We start from the raw sequence: 23614 nt of genomic DNA on the forward strand, positions 1-23614 counted from the left end.
GAGTGACATGCTCAAACAATATTATAAAAAACAACTGGTTTTTCCCACCGGATATATGGGAAGAAGCAATGTCTACAAGTTTTTGGCATGTGAGCATTGTGATGGCTTTCTGATGTGTCAACTTGGCTAGGCTGAACTATAGTACCTAGTAACAGATCTAGGTGTTTTTGTAAGGGGAATTAGCAGATGTAATTAAAGTCCCTAATCAGGGGTGCCTGGGTGGCTCAGTCAGTTAAGTGTCTGACTTCGGCTCAGGTCATGATCTCGCAGTCTGTGAGTTCGAGCCCCACGTCGGGCTCTGTGCTGACAGCTCAGAGCCTGGACCCTGCTTCGGATTCTGTGTCTCCTTCTCTCTCTGCTCCTCCCCTGCTCTTGCTCTGTCTCTCTCTCTCTCAAAAAATAAATAAACATTAAAAAAAAAAAAGTTCCTAATCACTTGACATTTAAGTTGTGAAAGACGTTTCATCCTTGGTTGGCCTGACCCACAATCAGCCCTTTGAAAGAGGACTTCGGCATCAGTCCCTGAGCTCAGAGACTCGAAACAGTTCATGCCTGTGGAGGTCAGGCCTGCTCCTGACCACCTGCTCTATGGATTTCAGACTTCCTTTGCCAGTCCAACTATGTATGCTAACTCCCAAATGCCTATGAACATACGTGTTTCACACATAAACAACACATATATGTATATATGTATGTGTGTACAACCTCCTACTGGTTTTACTTCTCCAGACTGATATAAGTATTAGAAAAGAATTTGAATATATTATAAATATTCTTATATATATAGTATACTAACTCTAATTCATTATATATAAGTACCTGTGTTCTGATTTGTTTTGCCCCGTCCAGTCAATATGCCAGGTTTTAGAAAGCTGAGTTCAGAATTTTCTTCAATCCATTTCTTCAAAGCCTGAAAATCAAAAGCAATTATCAGTTGGACACTATTTGTATAAAATCTGTATTAATACTGAAATACTGCAAGAAGAAAAAAAAAAACCTTTAAGTTAGTGAACAGTTTTCTGACAAACCTGAGAATAAATGCTTTTTGGCACTGAATTCTATGCAATAATTAACTGTAGTGGTTAAGACCTTTGTGATCTGACACAAAATATACACAAAAAAATATCTCTAAGATATTTTTTAAATGAAGAAAAGCAATGCTCAGAATAGTGAATGTGTAGAACTAATAGTGAATTTAGCAAGATCTCAGGACATAAGATCAATATACAGAAGTCAGTTGTATTTCTGTTCACCAGCAACAAGCAACTAAGTACAATACAACAGCATTAAAAAACTGACACTTAGGTGTAAGTCTAACAAAACACGTGCAGAATCTATATGTGAAAACAATGAAACAGTGATAAAAGAAACCAAAGATGTGGTAGGTAGCCCGTCAGATGGTTCCCAATGATCTCTAGCCCTGGTCTTCAGATCCTTGTGTAATCCCCTCGAGTATGAACTGAACTCACTGACGTGCTTCTAATGAATAAAAACATGGCAGACATGATCACTTCCAAGTTGATCTTATAAAATGATGACGACTTCCACATTAGGCTCACTCTCTCAGTCTCTCTCCGATCACTCACTCTAGAGGAGGCCTGCTGTCATTCTCGGAGGCAACCCTGTGAAAAGGCCCACATGAGTGAGCTCAGAAGCACAGATTCTGAGGCCCGCTGGTAGCCATGTAGGCTAAGGTTGGAAGTTGAGCCTCTCAAGTAAAGCCTTAAGATGACTACAGCCTTGGGAGAGCCTGAGCCGGAAACATCCAGTTGAGTGGTTTCTAGACTCCTGATCCATAGGTATTATAAGATAATAGATGTTTGTTACTACCAGTCACTAAGTTTTGAGGTAATTTTTTATCAGCAATGATACAGAAACTAATACAGAAGCCCTATATAAACGAAGAAAGAGAGATAATATGGTCATGGATTCGAAGACTCCATATTTTTAAGATGTTACTTCTCCCCAATTTTATCTGTTGATTCAATGCAATCCCATTCAAAATTCCAGCAGATTTTTTCATACATGTGAATGAGCTTATTCTAAAATATAAATGGAAAAGCAAAGGAAGATAGCTAAAACAATTCCAAAAAAAGGAAAAAAGTTGGAGGACTCACACTATATAAAGCTAATCAAGACAGTATGGGATGGGTTAAAGGATAGATGGATATAGATGAATGGAACAGAATCAAGAATCCAGAATAGACCTATATAAATACAGTCAACTGATTTTTTTTTAAGTTACAAAGGCAATTCAATGGAAAAAGGACGATCTTTCAACATATAGAGCTGCAATAATTAGCTATCCACATAAAAAAAGAAAAAAAGCATCTCAACCCATAACTCAAAATAGATTGTAGACCTAAATGTAAAATGCAGAACTATAAACCTTCGAGAAGATAACAAAGAAAATCTTTGTGATCTTGGGTAAACAAAGAGTTCTTATGTACAATACCAAAAGCACAAGCCACAAAAAGAAAAAATTGATAAACTAGGCTTTGTAAAAAGTTAAAAGTTTCAATCTATGAAAGATACTGTTAAGAGAATTAAAAGACCAAAAGAAAATATATACAAATCACATTTCTCACAGAGGACTTTTTTGTCAGAATATACTTTAAAAACTTTCACTCAACAATAATATGTTAACAACCCAATCAGATCCTATTTTAAAATGGGCAAAAGATGTGCAGAGACACTTCACCAAAGAAGATATATGGATGTCTAATCAGTTTATGGAGAAACGTTCAACTGCATTAGTTGAGATGCAAATATAGTAAAATGAACATTTACTCTAGGAAGATACCACTACATGCCCAGAGCATGGTTATGGTTTTTTAAATTGACCAAAAATTTTTAAAAAATATGAAGTCCTTGCTCTACAGGTACCAAGACTTACTAGAAACTATTGGTCAAAACAGTGAGGTATTAATATAAGGATAAACAAAGAGATAATCAGAACAGAATAGCCCAGAAACAGCCCACACATATACAGGTGCCTGATTACAGAGCAGTGAGGAAAGGACAATCTTTTCAATAAAATGGTGCTAGGTCGATGTGTAATCCACAAGAAGAAAGAAGCTTACATCCACAAGTGCTCTGGTTTTCACAAAGAGGATGGTTCTACTCTCTGGGTTTAAGTGGTACTCCTCTTGCAAGATGAAGCAGAGATCTTTGAGTTTTGGGTTCTCATTGCTGGGATCCATAGAAACGCTTTCCAGTTTCTGCAGCTTTTCTGCAAAAGGGGAACATTCTATAAATGGCTTACAAATTCTAGAATTTAGAACACACTGTGACCATTAGCTAGAGTTCAAGTAGTTAATCTCTCAATCCTTGACCAGAATTTTAAGAGCAATAACCACTGCTTTAATGTAACATTAAATGTAGCAATAAATGCATATTTATTTTTGCCCCAGAGAGCTGGTTGCCCAATGTTTAGCAGCACACAACTGAGCTACACATATGTATACTAAATACTTTCCTATAAGCCAAAATAAGAGAGAGGGAGAAGGACTTTTCATTTAAAATTTTCCTATATTTTTCTAAATATGAGAGCAGTAGGATTATGGGCGATTTTGGTTTTCTTCTGTATAGAAGTACATACAAATTATAGTATGCTGATTACCACTGAACACTTTTTTTAATTTTTAAACCTTTGTAAAATTACTAAAAGTTAAACCAAAAAAAAATGCTACTACCTATTATAATTTCTATGGGATGTATACTTCGCAAATCCTATTTTACTTCTTTTTTTTTTAAACTTTTTTTTAATGTTTATTTATTTTTGAGACAGAGAGAGACAGAGCATGAATGGGGGAGGGTCAGAGAGAGGGAGACACAGAATCTGAAGCAGGCTCCAGGCTCTGAGCTGTCAGCACAGAGCCCGACACGGGGCTCGAACTCACAGACCGTGAGATCATGACCTGAGCCGAAGTCAGACGCTTGACCGACTGAGCCACCCAGGCGCCCCCTATTTTACTTCTTAACAAGAAGAAATAATGTTAAGCAACGGATTTTTTTCCTTAAGTACCACATTTCACTGATGATTCATAGTCCTATCTACATAAGATCTTCTTGATCAATTCCCTGAGCATCACTGCACACTAAATATAATGCAACGTAAGTATGCTGCCACTGGAGTCACCAGGTTCCAACGGCTTCCTCCTCTAGAAACACCACCCACCTTCGAATCTCCGAGTGAGATCTTGCTCAATCTCATCAAATCCTGCCGCTCGGACGTTGGTGAAGAAGTCTTTCAAGTAATCCAGAGCATCTTTCATTCGCGCATGCTCATTGATAATGAGGGCATCATTATATTTCTGTTGAAAATGAAAACTGGGTTTCAGTGTGTCTCCAATGCCTAATGCATTCACTGTACTAAAATTCAATTAGCTGTACTTAGCGTGAGTAGGGGAGGGGCAAAATAAACTTTTCTCAAATCTATTCCAACTTAGTTTTTTAAGATGAATGGCTCCAATGGAACTGCAATAAAACCTTTGAACCAAATATTGTTTTAAAATCTGAATTAGCTAGAATCATACATTAATTAGGATCATTTTGGATTTAGAATTCCACCTTGGAAGAGAGAGAGGAAATTACAAGAAAAATCCATGTCAAAGATTAAAGAACAAGAGCAAATCAATTTCCACATCAACTTGCCTCATGATTCAGACATTCGACTTAATCTCTTCATACATCCAAAGCCATCACTGAATTGCAACTGCACCTGTTCAGAATGATGGTGCTGACCACCTACACCAAATATTCAACTAAATTCATTAAATTCCAAAAATGCATACAGACTGAGTGCATTTTTAAATACTTTCAATGGCATGATGAGCAGAGGTGATGGTTGTTTCTCAACTTCTTGGTTAACCAGTAAGCAACCAAAGACTCTGGATTTCTGAGCCTGTGGCTTTGCCAAAGGTAAGAAAACATACGCTCAAGATAAGGTAGCAGGAGTCACCTAATGAACTTTCAAGATGACTGTCACCAATCACATATCTACAATAATGGTCATCATCCCCCAATTTCTTTCAATCATGTCAATCATAGCAATGCTAGAGGCATGGCATAGAATCCCAGCCTTTTTTTCCATCCTGTTTCTACTAGTGTTAAGTTTCAGTAGGCAGAGAAGATGCTAAATGGGGTAACTTTAAAGTTTGCTTCATAGGAACCTTTTGGAAAGTTCCTAAGTGAGCTCTTGAAACAGGGTGAAAAGTTGATGTTCTCTCAGCTACCAGAGCAAAGCTCCCAATTAGGTGCTAAAACTAAAATACACTTTTGCAAAGAAGCCACATACCCGCAAATGGGAAGTGTACAAAAACAGTGCTTTACAAATCCTGCTCTCTTCATCTTTGTCAGGCAACTGAAACACCGTGCATGCTTTCTGAACAGTAACGATCCATTGTTCATATTTCTGCGTTCCAAATTCCCTATTTTGAATTTGAGATATACCTTCTGGAAGAAGAAAAAGGTTTTCATTATGCCATATGATCAGCCATTTAAAGTTCTAAGCATGCCTCACCCTCTAATTTTCTTTTTTTTATTAAAAATGTATTTTAAGTTTTTAAAAATGTTTATTTATTTTTGAGAGAGAGAGAGCATGAGTAGGGGAGGGGCAGAGAGCGAGGGACACACAGAATCTGAAGCAGGCTCCAGGCTATGAGCTGTCAGCACAGAGCCCTACACAGGGCTTGAACTCACGAACCACGAGATTATGACCTGAGCCAAAGTTGGACACTTAACCAACTGAGCCACCCAGGTGCCCCCCCACCTAATTTTTTTCTTACTCTCTGTAAACAGAATATTCCTCCTGAAATAGTTTTCAGCAGCAGTATATCTGTGTTTGCATATGATTGCTTACTGAATACTCTCTGCACCAAGAAATCAAAGTACTCCTTATTTCATTTTCACAAATCTGTAAGGTAGAGGTTACATTTTACAGGTGAGGAAACCAAAGCTCAGAAAAGCAAAGTAGTTTATCCAAAGTGACATAGCTAGTACATGGGGGAGTGCAGGAATGCAAATCCTGGTGTGTCTGATACCCAAATCTTACCAGCTTTGTGAGCTAACAACCAAAGCAGCCCAGAAGTAAAACAATGGACATGAAGATATCTAACTTTGCTTTTAAAAATGAAGTAGTGAATAAAAATAACAGGTCTCATGAGCTTCATCAGGAGGATATTTAAAAGCAGGAGAGAAAGAACTCAACACAGTCTATTCTGCCTTGCTGTAAACTGAAGCCATCTGATCTCCACAGCATCACTCACAGGGCTGAGCAAAGAGCTTGTCATGGATGCTTCTGTATGTGTGCATCTCCTAAGCTATGCCTCATCTCAGTTGCTTGGTCTAAGCATTGAGCATATGCTGTGGTCCAGGCTCTGTGCAGGGTCCTGGGGGTAAAAGCATGTAGAAGACCGAAGCCTGATCTCAAGCGGCTCAGTCTGTGAGTTATTCTGGGATTGAATCTCCAGGTCTCCCTGTTAAGAGCACAGTATAATAAAACTCACAGGCAAGAGCTATATTTCTGGGTTAAATTGCTCCTCTCACCCTTTCATGTTTAACAGGAGGAACAAAGGAGGCTACTCAGACAAGTAGCACTGACATGCTTCTTTCCCAGCCCCAACTATAAACAAGGTGGCCAGATGAATTAACAAGTATTTCTTGAACACGGGTGGGTGTGAAAATGAGTTAAGCAATGGGGAAATGAACTGCTGATAGGATATGGACTGGGGAAAAGGTGGAGGTAGAGAATTAGAGGTGGGAGGAATAAGAAGGTAGAAATCCATGTCTCTCTGCCCTTCTGCTACTTCCCCAGTTTAATCACATCATAGTGTTCCTGGATAATGTGACAGCCTCTTAACTCGTCTCCCTACTTCTTGCTTTGTTCCCTCCAATCCACTGCCCACTCAGCAGCTAGAGTGGGTTCGCAAAACTGCAGATGAGACACTATGCTACCCCAATGCTTAAAAGGCTTTAGGGGATTTCTCTGGCCAGATCCTACCCGGCTCCCAGGATCCTCTGTGATCTAGTCTCTGACTACTTCTAATTCTTTTTTTTTTTTTTTTTTAATTTTTAAAAATATTTATTTATTTTTGAGATAGACAGAGTGTGAGCAGGGGAGGGGCGGAGACAGAGGGAGACAGAATCTGAAGCAGGCCCCAGGCTCTGAGCTGTCAGCACAGAACCTGACACGGGACTCGAACTCACAAACTGTGAGACCATGAGCTGAGCTGAGGTCAGACACTTAACCGACTGAGCCACCCAGGCACCCCTGCCTGTTTCTGATTCTTATCTCCAGCAGTTGACAAGACTAATGGAAATCCACATACTTAGTCCACTTTCCTGGCTGTTGCACACACTGTTTCCTCTGCCTGAAACACACCTTACCACCACCACCCACCTACCCCTATCCTGTTGTTTTATTATTACTTATCTAATTTTGGCCTTACACATTACACTGGAAATACCACAAGGGTAGGAGCTGTATCTCAGGGTCCATGCTATATTCCCATCACCTGGCATATGGCCTAGGACCAGGTGAATGATGAGTGAATGAGCATGTTCGAGGAACTGCTAAATCAAAGGATTCAAGTATGGAAGGAGTGTCAGATAAAACTGGAAAGATAAGTAGAACCAGAGTGTGCAGGCAGGGATCAAACTGGCAGGTCAGAGGCTTAGAGGGCTTTGCTTGTAAGGCAGAGAGATTCAAGCAGGATACTGACACGATCAAACTGGTATTTCAGAAAGACCAACCAGGTAATGGCGGGTTGAATGGAGAAATGAGTAGGGGTGGGTAAGCCAGCCAGCCAGCTGTGAGATTAAGTCCTAAAGCAAGCTGTGAAAGAAAAAGAGAAGAGAAAAAAAAGTAAAGTAAGTGTGAAAAAGGTGAACTCACAAATTCAGCATCTCCAGAGCTGCTCCTAGTGGTGGAAGCAGCACTACCCACCGGTATACCTACAAGTGCACAAGCCAGAAGCCCAGTGGAAGTCACCCCCACTCCCATCCGAAGCCAGCTGGCCATGAAATCTGAATACTTCCTGTTTGCAGGGCTCTGCACAAGCCTCCTTCCTCTACCAACCTGTCTTGACTGCCTCTGTTTGGCCCTCTTTGTTCACTGGTATCCTTATCACCTCATCCATCAGTTTAAAATCTTCAGGTGCTTTGCACTGCTTTTAGGAGAAAGTCAAACTCAGTCCTACCAAGTCTTTCCCTGTCTGGCCCCTGCCTCTTTCTACTCACTCCTTTCTACTACTCATGTATTACGAGCACCATGAGATGCTTGCAGTTCCTGAAACATTCTCTTCCTTCAATGCCTGACACCTTTTCAATCTCACTTGTCTCTTTCTTAACTTGGCCTCAAGCTTCAAGATTGTCTCAGGCATCATCCCATCCCAGAGAGCTTTCCCTGCAGCCCACTCTAGGCCAAAGTTCCCAACGTGCTCCCACGGCACCCAGTGTGTACCTCTGCCCTGCTGTGTGGAAGCCCCCTGCATCTGATTCTCATTATTTGACTGTGAATTCCCCAAGGTTGGGACTATGTCTTTAACCTTGTTATTCCCATTAGCTAGCACAATGAATATCTGGTGAATGAATGAAAGAACAAAAGAGAAGAAGAGAACTTGGGTGACTTCGTGAGAAAGTCTCAGAAGAACAAAGAATCAAAGGTCACCTCCTGTTTCAATCTGATCCATCAGGGAAATGGTGGTTTCATATAAATAGGGAATTTATATTTTCATATAAGTAGGAAGAACAGAAAGCTAATTGCAGAGATTAAGAAAGTCATGAATTGATTGAAATATGGTATTTTTCAGGTATGTAAGTCAACACAGATTTACTTTGGATTAAAAAAAAACGAGACTAAAGAAGGAATTTTAAGGTTCCTCAATAACCTTTAATCAAGAAGGCTAACCTCTTGATATAGTCTTGACACTGTCTGAACTGAAGAGAATGCAAAAAGACACTAGGGAATAATACATGGCTATTCCTAAGTGGAGAGAACGCAAAATGAGATTTATCTCACCGAGAGTTATGGTACCGATTTCGTCAAAGATACTCTTTGCCAGACTCTCTGTTTCCCTCATCAGCTGAGAGATGATGCATTTAAATCTGTCAGTGGTCCGTGATTCCACTTTCCTGAAAACTAGAGCCATCAGAGTAAAGTGAGTATTTTTCAGGAAGAACACATCATACTTCAAAGTAGGCATCTGCACACCTTTCTCTGCCTCTGTTATTTCTTCTGTAAGACCTAAGGCCCCAAGCTCACAGGCAGGTAGTCTAAATCATATATCAAATCTTCAGAAACCTTGCAATAGCTCCCTAATGCTTAATGCACAGATTCTAACATCTTCATTTTTCATGGTCTGGGTCTAATCTGACTTCTCACTCTGGTTTTCTTATTACTCAATTCTACTTTGACAAGGCTGGTATCAATCTTATCTCTGCAAATACAACACTTTTTCAGTCTCTCTTCTTTGATCTTCTCCTTTCCCACCCAACCCTCAGAAGTGTTCACATTGTTCCTAAAATTCATTATTGCATTGTTTCAGCACAAACTTATTCCCTGCCTACCATATGCCATGTTCTGGTGATAAACAGTTGAAAGGAACACACTCTGTGGTCCAGAGAGGTCTGTGTTCTTAGGGGAGAAATATGTGTAGCCAAATAACCACAGTAAAGTGCTATAACAATAACTATGTGCAAGGTATCATGGAGCACAAGAAAAAGAATCTCTAATCCTTCCAAAGGAGGAAATGTTGTCGGGTAAATAGGGGAAGAGGAAAGGAGAAAGCACACGATGCACTTGAGGAGCCCAGAGGAATGTGACAAGGTTGGGCTTATGGGAGGGGGAGGAGATGAAGCACAGAGGGCAGAGGGACTGGATTTTAAAGAAATTTGTACTTGATACTAAAAAGTTTCGATTAGGTGCCTTCCCTAAAATCCTTACAGGCAGCTCCCAGAAGGGAACTTAACTGCCCCTCTCTGGCTATCTCATGTCTGTTTGTTCTGCCTTATACAGTCATACACTATCCCCAAAGCAAAGAGAAAGGTATATATGTCTCCACTTCCTCTCTTCCTTGTTGGGTCAGTATAGCATTGTAATTTAATAAACATTTGCTACTCAAATCTTTTTTAAAAAATCAAATACTGATCTGCTGAGGAAAAATACAATGAATTCAGATTAATTTCCTTTCAACCCAAATCATCACATCCATACTCAAATAATAAATGACCACACAGTCTCCTCCTCAGGCATGCAACATAGGGAAGGGCTGAGCCCAGCTCTTAGCCATTTACATGCTGTGATTTTAATTTTTAAAACAAAATTTTTTTAACGTTTATTCATTTTTTGATAGAGAGAGACAGAGCGTGAATGGGGCAGGGGCAGAGAGGGAGGGAGACACAGAATTAAAAGCAAGCTCCAGGCTCTGAGCTGTCAGCACAGAGCCTGATGCGGGGCTCGAACTCACAGACTGTGAGATCATGACCTAAGCTGAAGTTGGATGCTTAACCAACTGAGCCACCCAGGCGCCCCTACATGCTGTGATTTTTCTCATCACGCCTCATTGTTAGTATCTTTATAAGAACTTTATCAAAAACACAAAACCAAAAAAAAAAAAGAATTTTATCAAACTGAAGAATAAGAATGTTTGTTTTAGGACAGTCCCCTCCTGAGGTTTGTCCACTGCCTGGGGATACAGCTCAGCTAAGGAGACAGCTGTGAAATGTAATTATTTCCCAAGTTTGGGGTGAAATATTTTCCACTAAACGGAAAAGGTAAAAACTCAGTATTCATCCAAATGGCTCTGAACTAAGAAACGCGGAGGGTAACAAAGTCCTAAAGGGCACGCTATGGGATTCCACTTACACTTTTGGGGCTTATAAACAATTTCTTCCAGTTCCTCCAAGTTGTCTTTGACTGTTGCTATCACTGATGTGTCAAGAGAAGCACACAGTCTGCAGATATATTCCACGGCTTCTGCTGTGCTTTTGGCATCCCCAATGCCAACCGAGGCAGTCAGCCCGATGACCTGTGAGGAGCATTGCAAATCATCAGATGCCTGGGAAACTGCATGCCATTTCCACAATCCTGCATACAACTCTTTCCTGTTAAAGTCAGGTTTTATTTTTTGTTTTGTTTTGTTTTTACTAATTTCCCATAAAGAGCAAGAACAGTATTTATTTTTTCTGATATTTTCCATGACATTGCAAATGGAAAGGTCCCCATTAGGCAAAGCACTGAATAAATGCAAAAGTCGGAACTCATCCAATGAACATGAATCAGCAAAGAAACCAAGAGTGGAAACCCTTTCAAGGAAGGACTTCTCTTCTCTACTCTTGTGTCCCCCATAATGTGTAGAACAACATATTGAAAGGAAAGGGACTAAAATCAGACACAATTCCATTCTAAACTCAACCATGTCACACTGGCTGCATGTCCCTGAACAATGCAGGGACACATGTCAGCTGTCTCTAAAAGTTGGGAAACAACAGCTATTTAAAATGGTAGTTGTGTGAATTCAGTAACAAGATTTATAAAAAATTTAGCTTAATGGTCACCTAACAATTTAAGTTCTACTTGAATAGCCACTCAGTAAATACTGAATAACTGACTCATTAGCAAGAAATCTAGTTAACCACCAATTTTTTTCTAGAAGAAGCTTTAAGAAATGTGATTGCTGGGGGCACCTAGATGGCTCAGTCGGTTGGGTATCTGACTGGGGTTCAGGTCATGATCTCACTGCTGTTGAGTTCAAGCCCCGCATCGGGCTCTGTGCTGACAGCTCAGAGCCTGGAGCCTGCTTCAGATTCTATGTCTGTCTGTCTGTCTGTCTCTCACTCTCTGTCTCTCTCTCCCCCTCTCTCTCGACCCCTCCCCTGGTCTCTCTCTCAAAAGTGAATAAACATTAAACAATAAATTTTAAAAAATGTGATTGCTACTGAATTTTGTCTATGGGTACATGCTGAATTTCTCTTAACCTGTGCTTCCTAAAGAGGTAGTTATTAGGGCTAGAGAACTTTATATGATGTGACACTAGTATACCATGCTATAAATTCATGGTTTCCAACCTTATCTGGATCCTCAGTGTAACCAAGCAATTCCCATTTCAAATCCTTTCCATGCACCCCGAGCTCCCTCCTCCATTCCCATCTTGATTATTCCCAGCAAATAATCTCTCTGCCTCTCCTACATTTAAGAGAAAAGAGAGATTAAATGCCAGGGATTCCCCACCTTTCCTGTCCCCATCTATAAACTACTCTCTGTCTTGACTCCTTTCACACCCTCACCTCTGATGACACCAAAAATGGTGTCCCATCTACCCTCCTGGACTAATGCTTATATCTGCCTACTTACCCCATACCCTCTGGTCTCCCCTGACATCCTGTTCTATAAATCACTCCCTCTATCCCCATTCTGCCTCACCTACTGCTATTTACTACTTCACATTCTATACTCAAACAATATTGAAGAGTTTCACAATTCTTGACTCTCGGGCACACCATGCTCTCTCATACCTCTGTGCCTTTGGACACATAGCAGACTTTCCTGAAGACCATCAAGCTATCTAATTTGTACCTTCTTGTTAGCTTTTGCCTAACTTCTTTTAGGTGTTGCCTTACTTTCACAGCACATGAGTTTTCACTCCTGTTCTGACTACAGCTTGTACCCATCTCCATAGTGTGCCATCGCCATACATTATGACATAATTTTTACATGTTTGGCTCCCCATGAAATTAAACTGTTTGAGAGCAAGGACTATGTCTTTTTATATTTGTATCCCCAGTGCCTAGCACAATGGATAACACAGGGCGGGGGGGGGGGGGGGGGGGGGGGCTGAGGCATGTTTGTTAAGTGAATAAATGAACCAATCAAACAATCAAAATTAATCAATGGGCTATACAATCTGGACTTAGCACCTGAAAAGAACATCCTTAATTTGGTCATAAGAGTAAGTAAATAGGATTTAGCAAGGTTATAGCTCTTCTGAGGAATCCATCTGAATCTGGAGATACCTGAGGCAGTGGGTCTGAAGATCCTCCAAGTTTCTGATCTAGATAATTAAACATGATCATATTATAAGGATGGTGTTTACCAGTATTGTGACATTCATCAAATATCATCAAAGTAAAGACAGAGAGTGATGGAATAGTCCCATTTTTAAGACTATTCACAAGAATCTGTGGAGTTAAAATGATGATGTCATTGTTCTCAACAATCTGTTTCACTGAGACATTCTCAGACGTTGCTCCAGAAACACCTGCAACTTTGTACCTGGGAAATGACAGAAATTCCCTATTACCAACCACAATGTGAATGAGGAACCACAAAGATATAAAACACTAGAGCAGAGCATCAACTGATTAAGCTCTCCTAATTCCAAAAGGAATCTGGAGACAAGTGCTTAGCACAGAGCCTTACACATAGTAAATGATCAACAAATGCAAGCTAGTTATAATTGTTGCTAGCATGTATTAATTCTTTCAAGTCATTAAGAAAGAAAATACTACTTAAAGAGTAATGTTAAATAAGCTATGAAATCATTAAAAAATTAAATGTGCCATTTAAATGTAAAATTTATCTCAGGTCATTTACTCACTCTGTAAGAGCTAGCCAAAGGAGTTTAGGATTTCAAGTGTACCTAACAAAATGGACTTGAATCCATGAAAAATGAATTGTATATAGATTATATAAAGGCTCAATCTACTATCAATTTTTGAATCATGGCTTTCCAAAAACTAAACAAAGCTAAAAACACACCAGTTACATGAAACTAGAGGAGAAAAACAAGACCAACTGTTATACCTACCCAAGTCTTTCAAAATAGTTTGAGAACACAGATTTCTGCTGTTCATACACTGGGAGTTGAACAGCAAAAAAGACAACCTTCCCCTTTTGTCCTTGCGGAAATTTTTTCAGATGATGCTCACATATAAGAAGTGAAACAAAGGTTTTTCCACAACCTTTTAACATAAAAAGAAAAAGAAAATGTGTAACTAATAGTATACTAAAATATTTCTGTAGAAAGGTAATTACTGTTGGCTCCCCTCAAACCACTGCACTGATTGGTAAACTGAGAATGTGGATGGGTTAACTGCAGCAGAATTTACACCAGGACATGAAAATATCAAGTTACTTCCTAGGTAACATGCAAATAAATAGTCAAGGCATAAAGCAAGCTAAAAAGGGGGGCATTTTTTTTTCTTCTTCAAGTTCCTTAAAATACCTGGAGACTCCATTACTGGGACAGTCTTCTCAAAAGACATATGGAGCAAGGAAAATATTGACACTTGCCCATTTTGTCCCAGTATTCAATAAATGAAAAAAAAAAGGAAGCAAACACAGAAACAAACCACGTAAGCAGTGGCAATCAACTTACCAGTAGGAGCACATATTATTGTGTTTTTTCCTTCCTTAGCAGGCAAAGCAAGCTCTAGTTGGTAATTTCTTGGCTTCACTGGGGTGTAAATATGAGAGACTTCTGTAACACAAAAGGAACAAAATTTCCAAATAGTTACTGCTCTGAGGAATCAAAGAAATAGCTATCTATCATCAAATAGACAGGAATTATGACTTTGCAAGAAGGGCCTCATTTGAGAAAATTTAGAATCCTTGCCTCTTGCTAACCATTCTAGCTTCTCCATTGATGTGAAGTACAGAATCCTCTATCAATGACAAAGTGCCAATGGCGAGAGTTTTGTTTTGTTTTTTTCTTTAAAGCCACAAAGATTTCTTTCTTAAACAATCTCAAAATCTAGTAAGGAGAAAACTAAAGCAAGAATGGCCTAATTCAGAGCAAACAGATGGCCACTGGTTAAAGAAAATGCTATATGGAACAAAACAACAAATCCCTCCAAGGTCTCTGAAAAGCAACAAACTGTAAACATTGAATTCCCAAAGCAATTTCATACTGATGAGCAATCATGCTTTATTATTCTGCAGGCTTTCACATAGTATCTTCTCTCAACAGAACAAGAAGTTCCAAGGAATAACCAGAGGCTTTTTCTCACTAACAGATAAGCATATAGAATGTTACTGCCAGAAAAGATCTTAGAAATTATCTATTGACTCCAACCTATTTTAAAGAAAATGAAGATTTCTAAAAGGCTAAGGACCTTTACATACCAGAAAAATTTAAAGCAACTTACATTTGTTGATTTTATTCAGAAATGACAAAAAAAAACTGGTATCACTTGGTTGCAAAAGTAACCTGTAAATTTTCTTCTTACAGTAGCGTTAGCCCCAAATCACACTTTTCTTCTAACACTAGTCAATATTAATCAGAATTTCTTCCCTGGGGTGCCTGGGTGGTTCAGTCGGTTAAGCGTCCAACTTCACTTCAGGTCATGATCTCCCAGTTTGTGAGTTCGAGCCCCACATCAGGCTCACTGCTGTCAGTGCAGAGCCGGCTTCGGATCCTCTGTCCCCCTCTCTCTGCCCCTCCCCATCTTGCACTCTCCCAAAAAAAAAAATTAAAAAAAAAAAAAAAAAAAAAGACTATGGCTTTTGGCACTGGAAGACATGTCCCTACACCAAATACCTAAAGAACACCATTATGGAAAAGAACAATGCTGGGTACCTGAAGATGGACATGAATTCTGACTAAGATTCTGGCATTCAGATTCTTCCTTGTAGAAAATCTGTATGTCAGAAGTTTCCATTTCATCATCCTCAAGAACTTTCACGTCAATATTCTTTGCACCTGTATGAGACCAAAAAACACCTCAGAATCTTCATCTGATCTGATTATTGTCTTGACAGCACAAGTCCTACAAAGAGGTCATAATAGTAAAATTTTCAACTTCTGTTAAGATTTTGCACAACCACTTGCTTCACCTTCTAAAACAATTAAAAGAATCTTTTAGAGTTTGATGTCTCAATTTGGAGTCTGAACTCCAAAGTCATTTAGGACTTTATTATTCAAAGTGTAGAACATGGGCCAGCAACTTCCAGAGCTTGTTGGGAATGCAGGCTCTCGAGTCCCTACTAAATCAGAATGTGCACTTTAACAAAATCCCCGGAAGATTCTCATGCACACTAGAGAAGCAACATTTAGCAAGTATTTATGTCTTCCATTCTTGACCTAACCCAAGAAATCAGATGTGTATTTATATAGACATTTTCCAGAACAACTTGTGATTTAAAGAAACCTAGGAAAAGCGAAGACCAGACACTCAGATGGTTTAGAAAACTCAGACTTTGAAACAATGCTCTGAGAAGATGTTAGCTTCAGGAAACCAAATGATGGTTTCATCACAACACAGATATTTCATCACAACACACTCTTTTCTTCAGTCCTGTTCTGGCTTAGTTCCTGATGGCTCCCAGGCAAGACAACCAGGCTATGTGTATTATGATTCTTACTCTGAAAAGGGGGCAAGTCTTGGCGTTCAAACCTTTCATTCTTATAATTTTAAAGCTATTTCTCTGATAATTTAAACCCAGAGAGTGAGTTCAGACTCTGCCTTCCCCAAATCCTTTGGACCAGATGGGCTAATTCTGGATGAGAGCAGTTTGCCCTGGTCCATTTTAGGGGTTAGACACAACCAAATTACTTCTGCAGGGAAGTAGCCACTTACCTCCCAGAACTCAACTCACTGCTGCTCGCTCGCTCTCTCTCTCTCTCTCTCTCTCTCTCTCTCTCTCTCTCTCTCTCTTGAGATGTAGCCATGGGTCTCTGAAGGGCAAAATGCCTCTGACAGTGAGTGAGAAATGTAGGAATGAAAGAGGCCCTAAATAGAACCACGAGAAAGATGGAGCATGTTTTCAGATCCTCCTACTCTTCAGAGCTCTTCCCTGGAATATCCTACCTTTGTCCACAGTCCACAGTTCACTGAACTTGCTCTCTTCTTTGTCCAAAGCAAGTTTCAAAGTTTTGGGCCAGTTTTCCTTGTCCGATCTGAGAAAGCATTCAACCATTTTCTCTGCACCTGCCATCAGCCCCTTGTTGGAACAAACCTAAGCAAGACAACTGAAGTTAATCAATCATTTCAAAAGTTTTCCTTTTATGGAAAGGAAATCTGAAGAAACATCAATTCAAGCACTAATTTAAAAACCATTGTATAATATGGTTCAGTAGGTCTGATTCATGACCATTTTTGCCCCATCCAACATAGTGCCTTTTAAGACACCCTTTCCTTTGTCCTTGTCTTTACACGTGGCATCACTAGGTCAAGCCAGGTGTTCTCACCTCCTTGGAGACCTTGTATCTATCAGCAGCAGCAATGTTAGGAAACAATCCATTTGACAACCATTCAAAATAAGGGTACACTAGCATAAAGAGATATTTGGAAGAATATAACAGAATATTAACAAATGGTTTTTTCAGGGTAATGGGACCTATATGATTTTTATTATTAATTGTTACTAAAATATATTGAGCATCTATGATTATGTGCTAGGCATATATAAGCATATATATATATATAATATGTATATATATAATATATATAATATAAATATATATAAATATATATAATTATAATATAAATGTATATACAATATAAATATATATAAATATATAATATATAATATAAATATATATACAATATATAATATATATAATAAAAAATATTTTACAAAATATAAAATATATATATATAATCTCATTTAATCCTTATAAAAGTATCATGCTAATAAGATACTATCATTATTTCCATTTTATACATAAAAAAAGAGGTTTAGAGAAAATAAGCAACTTGCCTAAGATCACACCACAAGTAGATGGTTGAACTAGGATTCTAACAAAATTTGTGTCCAAAGCCTGAACACTTAACCACTAGACTCTATAGGTTTTCTTTTTATTTGCTAAACTGTTCAAATTTAAAGTTGCATAAAATATTATTCGCAAAAATAATAATTTTAACTGAATAGGACAAACCTGAAAAACCTGTGACATTAAAAATTATTCAGTTCACGGGGCGCCTGGGTGGCTCAGTCGGTTGGGCGTCCGACTTCGGCTCAGGTCACGATCTCACGGTCCGTGAGTTCGAGCCCCGCGTCGGGCTCTGGGCTGATGGCTCAGAGCCTGGAGCCTGCTTCCCATTCTGTGTCTCCCTCTCTCTCTGCCCCTCCCCCGTTCATGCTGTGTCTCTCTCTGTCTCAAAAATAAATAAAACGTTAAAAAAAAATTTTTTTTTTAAAAAATAAAAATAAATAAAATAAATAAATTATTCAGTTCACCACTAAAAATACTATTCTAGGTAATTATGCCTTAGAATTGAGGACTTTTGTGGATTTCAGTGATCTTTCTTGGGTCTAAATCAGTGGAGAAAACAGAATACATTTCCCATGTTCAAATTACTTCCCCCAAATTCAGTATTTAATATTAAATTAATTCGAATTAATTAATTATATTAAATATAGTAATTAAATTACCTGCATAATTTCTTCACATTCCTGACTAATTAAACATTTAGATACTTCAGGAAGGATATCTTTTGGATTAACTGTAGTTTTAAATTCTGGTTGTAAACGCTTTAACAGTGACCTATACTCCTCCAACCTTTCAATGGTTTGGAAATCCCAACTTTCAATGGCTTCATAAAGTCCAGAATAACCTGAAAAGAAGAAAATAGGGGCTTTTATGAAACCAACTAAAAGATATTTGAAGATTAACATCATACAATCATGTTTGAATGTACAATGAGAGAACCTAAAAGGTATCTGTGAACCACCTGAATAATTAATGATCTTTCAAAAAGAAAACTCAATATTCATTTTAGGCACCCAACATTTTAGGTCCTCCAACATTTATTATCTCTTAGGAGAAAGTGCTAAGGATAATGTGAAGTCTCACATTTGGTCTTAGTATAAAATCTCCCTTCCACAGTGTGCCGCGGATCTCACCTACAACCTCTGTATCTTCTAAGGAGTCAAAACATCATACAATCATTATCTTCCCAGTGCAAAGTAGCAAAGTGGGCAAAAAGAAACATAAGTCTTAATTCCTGCCCCTAAGGAACTTAACCTTCTACATTACTCCAAGAAAAGAAAATATTAAGTATAAAGGGAAATTTGAGGGAGGAAAAACATCTCCAACTGTAGTAACCTAGGAATGCTTCAATCTAAGGTTCTCAAACAGAATCACCAGGCCTCACACTCTAAAGCCCACATTCTCTTTATTTGGAAGAACCTTGCAACAAAATGAACACTTGGGAACCCACTATCCAATTAAACAACTAGAGTTTCCTAAGACTTTTGTGGGGGTGTACTTCTTTTTACCCCTCCCTTCCCCTCCCTGCAAAGAGACTACCATCCTGTATTTGATGTAACACTCCCTTCATTTTTTTTGAATAGTTGCCTAGCATACGTTTAACTCCTTAATGTATGTTTAGTTTGGCTTGTTTGGAACTTCATAATTATATCCTACTAAATGTAATTTTCACTGCTTTTTAAAAAGTTTAATATTACATTTCTAAGCTTCACCTGTGTTGTCATGTGGAGCTGTGTTCATACATTTTCACTGAGGTATAATGGGCCAAGTGTCAATATTGTAGAATTTATTTATCTATTTTCTTCCTGAAAGACATTGGGGTTGCTTCCAGTTTTGGTTGGTTGGTTGGTTGGTTTTGTTATTACAAGTGTTCTACCACCATTCTTATATGTGTATTCTGGAATCTATGTGTGAGTTTTTCTAGGGCACATACTTAAGAGTGAAACTCTTGGATAGAATGATACAAGAGAGTTGACCCATACAAGATGATGCCAAATTGTTTTTCAAAATATTTGTATTAATTTATACTCTGTATAGGGACATTTAAGATTTCCCATGATTAAATATCCTCTCCAAGTCTTAACTTTGTTGGACTTCCTAAATTTTGCTATCTAGTAGTTAATAAAATGCTATCCTAATTCACAATTCCCTAATTGCTATTGGGCTGAGAATCTTTTCTTTTTTTTTTTTTTTAATTTTTTTTTTTAACGTTTATTTATTTTTGAGACAGAGAGAGACACAGCATGAACGGGGGAGGGGCAGAGAGAGAGGGAAACACAGAATCGGAAGTAGGCTCCAGGCTCTGAGCCATCAGCCCAGAGCCCGACGCGGGGCTCGAACTCGCGGAGCGCGATATTGTGACCTGAACCGAAGTCGGACGCTCAACCGACTGAGCCACCCAGGCGCCCTGAGAATCTTTTATGTTTATTAACCTTTTCTACTTCCTATTCTTTGTAATGTTGGTTCACACTTTTGCCCTGTGGATGTTTTCTTTCTTTTTACAATTTTAAAGCCTTTTTAACACATTCTAGATATTAATCTAGAATCTATTAATCTCATCTATTAATCCTCTCCAGTTTGTGATTTGTTTTTTCACTTTCTTTAGTGTTGTGATAAAGAGATGTTTTTAATTTAATGTAATCAGATTTGTCAATTTGTCTTTTATGGATAATGCTTTAATGTATCGTTTCATAAATCCTGCTATACCCCAAGGTCATAAATTATTATTCTATATTCTTTTCTACAATTGTTAAATTTTTGCCTTTTGGAATTAAGTCTTTAATTCTGGTGAATTCATTTTGTGTGTATGTGCGAATGGAATGAGCTAAGGAATACAAATTTGTTTTACATGGGTATGTAAGTTAGGGTTTATTTGGTTTTTAACATCATTCTGTCTATAATGGCACACTGCAATTTATTAAAAGTCCCTCCATTCCTAATGGTCCTCCCTTTCAAGTGGTCTCAAATATATCAGGTTTTCATAAATATAGGAATTTAATTGAAGGCTCTCTATTCTATTTCATTGGTCAGTTGGTCAATGCCAGGATCAACGTTAAGCTGTCTCAATGCCTATGGCTCTAAAATAAATCTTGTTATTGGGAGGTTCCGGAAGATGGCGGCGTAGGAGGACGCGGGGCTCACAACGCGTCCTGCCGATCACTTAGATTCCACCTACACCTGCCTAAAGAACCCAGAAAACCGCCGGAGGATTAGCAGAAGGGAGTCTCCGGAGTCAAGCGCAGACTAGAGGCCCACGGAAGAGGGTAGGAAGGGCGGCGAGGGGGTGCGCGCTCCACGGACTGGCGGGAGGGAGCCGGGGCGGAGGGGCGGCTCGCCGGCCAAGCAGAGCCCCCGAGTCTGGCTGGCAAAAGCGGAGGGGCCGGACAGACTGTGTTCCGACAGCAAGCGCGACTTAGCGTCTGGGAGGTCATAAGTTAACAGCTCTGCTCGGAAAGCGGGAAGGCTGGAGGACAAAGGGAGGGAGAGCTGCTGAGCCCCCGGACGGCAGAGCTCAGCTTGGCGGGGAACAAAGGCGCCAGCGCCATCTCCCCCGCCCATCCCCCAGCCAAAATCCCAAAGGGAACCAGTTCCTGCCAGGGAACTTGCTCGCTCCGCGCAAACACCCAACTCTGTGCTTCTGCGGAGCCAAACCTCTGGCAGCGGATCTGACTCCCTCCCGCTGCCACAGGGCTCCTCCTGGAGTGGATCACCTAAGGAGAAGCGAGCTAAGCCTGCCCCTCCACCCCCCGTGCACCTTGCCTACCCACCCCAGCTAATACGCCAGATCCCCAGCAACACAAGCCTGGCAGTGTGCAAGTAGCCCAGACGGGACACGCCACCCCACAGTGAATCCCGCCCCTAGGAGAGGGGAAGAGAAGGCACACACCAGTCTGACTGTGGCCCCAGCAGTGGGCTGGGGGCAGACATCGGGTCGGACTGCGGCCCCGCCCACTAACTCCAGTTATACACCACAGCACAGGGGAAGTGCACTGCAGGTCCTCACCACGCAAGGGACTCTCCAAAATGACCAAACGGAAGAATTCCCCTCAGAAGAATCTCCAGGAAATAACAACAGCTAATGAACTGATCAAAAAGGATTTAAATAATAAAACAGAAAGTGAATTTAGAATAATAGTCATAAAATTAATCGCTGGGCTTGAAAACAGTATACAGGACAGCAGAGAATCTCTTGCCACAAAGATCGAGGGACTAAGGAACAGTCACGAGGAGTTGAAAAACGCTTTAAACGAAATGCAAAACAAAATGGAATCCACGATGGCTCGGCTTGAAGAGGCAGAGGAGAGAATAGGTGAACTAGAAGATAAAGTTATGGAGAAAGAGGAAGCTGAAAGAAAGAGAGATAAAAAAATCCAGGAGTATGAGGGGAAAATTAGAGAACTAAGTGATACACTAAAAAAAAATAATATACGCATAATTGGTATCCCAGAGGAGGAAGAGAGAGGGAAAGGTGCTGAAGGGGTACTTGAACAAATTATAGCTGAGAACTTCCCTGAACTGGGGAAGGAAAAAGGCATTGAAATCCAAGAGGCACAGAGAACTCCCTTCAGACGTAACTTGAATCGATCTTCTGCACGACACATCATAGTGAAACTGGCAAAATACAAGGATAAAGAGAAAATTCTGAAAGCAGCAAGGGATAAACGTGCCCTCACTTATAAAGGGAGACCTATAAGACTCGTGACTGATCTCTCCTTTGAAACTTGGCAGGCCAGAAAGGCTTGGCACGATATCTACAGTGTGCTAAACAGAAAAAATATGCAGCCGAGAATCCTTTATCCAGCAAGCCTGTCATTTAGAATAGAAGGAGAGATAAAGGTCTTCCCAAACAAACAAAAACTGAAGGAATTTGTCACCACGAAACCAGCCCTACAAGAGATCCTAAGGGGGATCCTGTGAGACAAAGTACCAGAGACATCACTACAAGCATAAAACATACAGACATCACAATGACTCTAAACCCATATCTTTCTATAATAACACTGAATGTAAATGGATTAAATGCGCCAACTAAAAGACATAGGGTATCAGAATGGATAAAAAAACAAGACCCATCTATTTGCTGTCTACAAGAGACTCATTTTAGATCTGAGGACACCTTTAGATTGAGAGTGAGGGGATGGAGAACTATTTATCATGCTCCTGGAAGCCAAAAGAAAGCTGGAGTAGCCATACTTATATCAGACAAACTAGACTTTAAATTAAAGGCTGTAACAAGAGATGAAGAAGGGCATTATATAATAATCACAGGGTCTATCCACCAGGAAGAGCTAACTATTATAAATGTCTATGCGCCAAATACCCGAGCCCCCAGATATATAAAACAATTACTCATAAACATAAGCAACCTTATTGATAAGAATGCGGTCATTGCAGGGGACTTTAACACCCCACTTACAGAAATGGATAGATCATCTAGACACACAGTCAATAAAGAAACAAGGGCCCTGAATGATACATTGGATCAGATGGACTTGACAGATATATTTAGAACTCTGCATCCCAAAGCAACAGAATATACTTTCTTCTCGAGTGCACATGGAACATTCTCCAAGATAGATCATATACTGGGTCACAAAACAGCCCTTCATAAGTTTACAAGAATTGAAATTATACCATGCATACTTTCAGACCACAATGCTATGAAGCTTGAAATCAACCACAGGAAAAAGTCTGGAAAACCTCCAAAAGCATGGAGGTTAAAGAACACCCTACTAACGAATGAGTGGGTCAACCAGGCAATTAGAGAAGAAATTAAAATATACATGGAAACAAACGAAAATGAAAATACAACAATCCAAACGCTTTGGGATGCAGCGAAGGCAGTCCTGAGAGGAAAATACATTGCAATCCAGGCCTATCTCAAGAAACAAGAAAAATCC

At 39.5% G+C, this 23614-nt stretch overlaps 1 protein-coding gene across 4 annotated transcripts in view; it reads right to left on the minus strand.

Annotated features, from left to right (window-relative positions):
* Positions 1 to 23614, minus strand: part of RIGI (RNA sensor RIG-I) — a 61101-nt gene that overhangs the window by 13900 nt on the left and 23587 nt on the right. For 3 of the 4 annotated variants that reach the window (XR_007456531.1, XR_007456538.1, XM_049624732.1), the window contains exons 3-14: positions 18377 to 18558; positions 16810 to 16957; positions 15579 to 15701; positions 14379 to 14480; positions 13809 to 13962; positions 13015 to 13273; positions 10868 to 11030; positions 9023 to 9142; positions 5300 to 5457; positions 4181 to 4316; positions 3084 to 3232; positions 820 to 910 (exon numbers count right to left, since the gene is read on the minus strand). Coding sequence is in view for 2 of the 4 variants with exons in the window: in XM_049624732.1 (XP_049480689.1) it covers positions 820 to 910; positions 3084 to 3232; positions 4181 to 4316; positions 5300 to 5457; positions 9023 to 9142; positions 10868 to 11030; positions 13015 to 13273; positions 13809 to 13962; positions 14379 to 14480; positions 15579 to 15701; positions 16810 to 16957; positions 18377 to 18558 (1785 nt within the window). In the remaining 2 variants the exon portion in view is untranslated. The remainder of the gene's footprint in view (positions 1 to 819; positions 911 to 3083; positions 3233 to 4180; positions 4317 to 5299; positions 5458 to 9022; positions 9143 to 10867; positions 11031 to 13014; positions 13274 to 13808; positions 13963 to 14378; positions 14481 to 15578; positions 15702 to 16809; positions 16958 to 18376; positions 18559 to 23614) is intronic. The other variant, XM_049624748.1, reaches the window with a different exon arrangement.

This window comes from Panthera uncia, chromosome D4 (genome assembly GCF_023721935.1).
Source record: "Panthera uncia isolate 11264 chromosome D4, Puncia_PCG_1.0, whole genome shotgun sequence".
In the NCBI taxonomy this organism is placed as follows: Eukaryota; Metazoa; Chordata; class Mammalia; order Carnivora; family Felidae; genus Panthera; species Panthera uncia.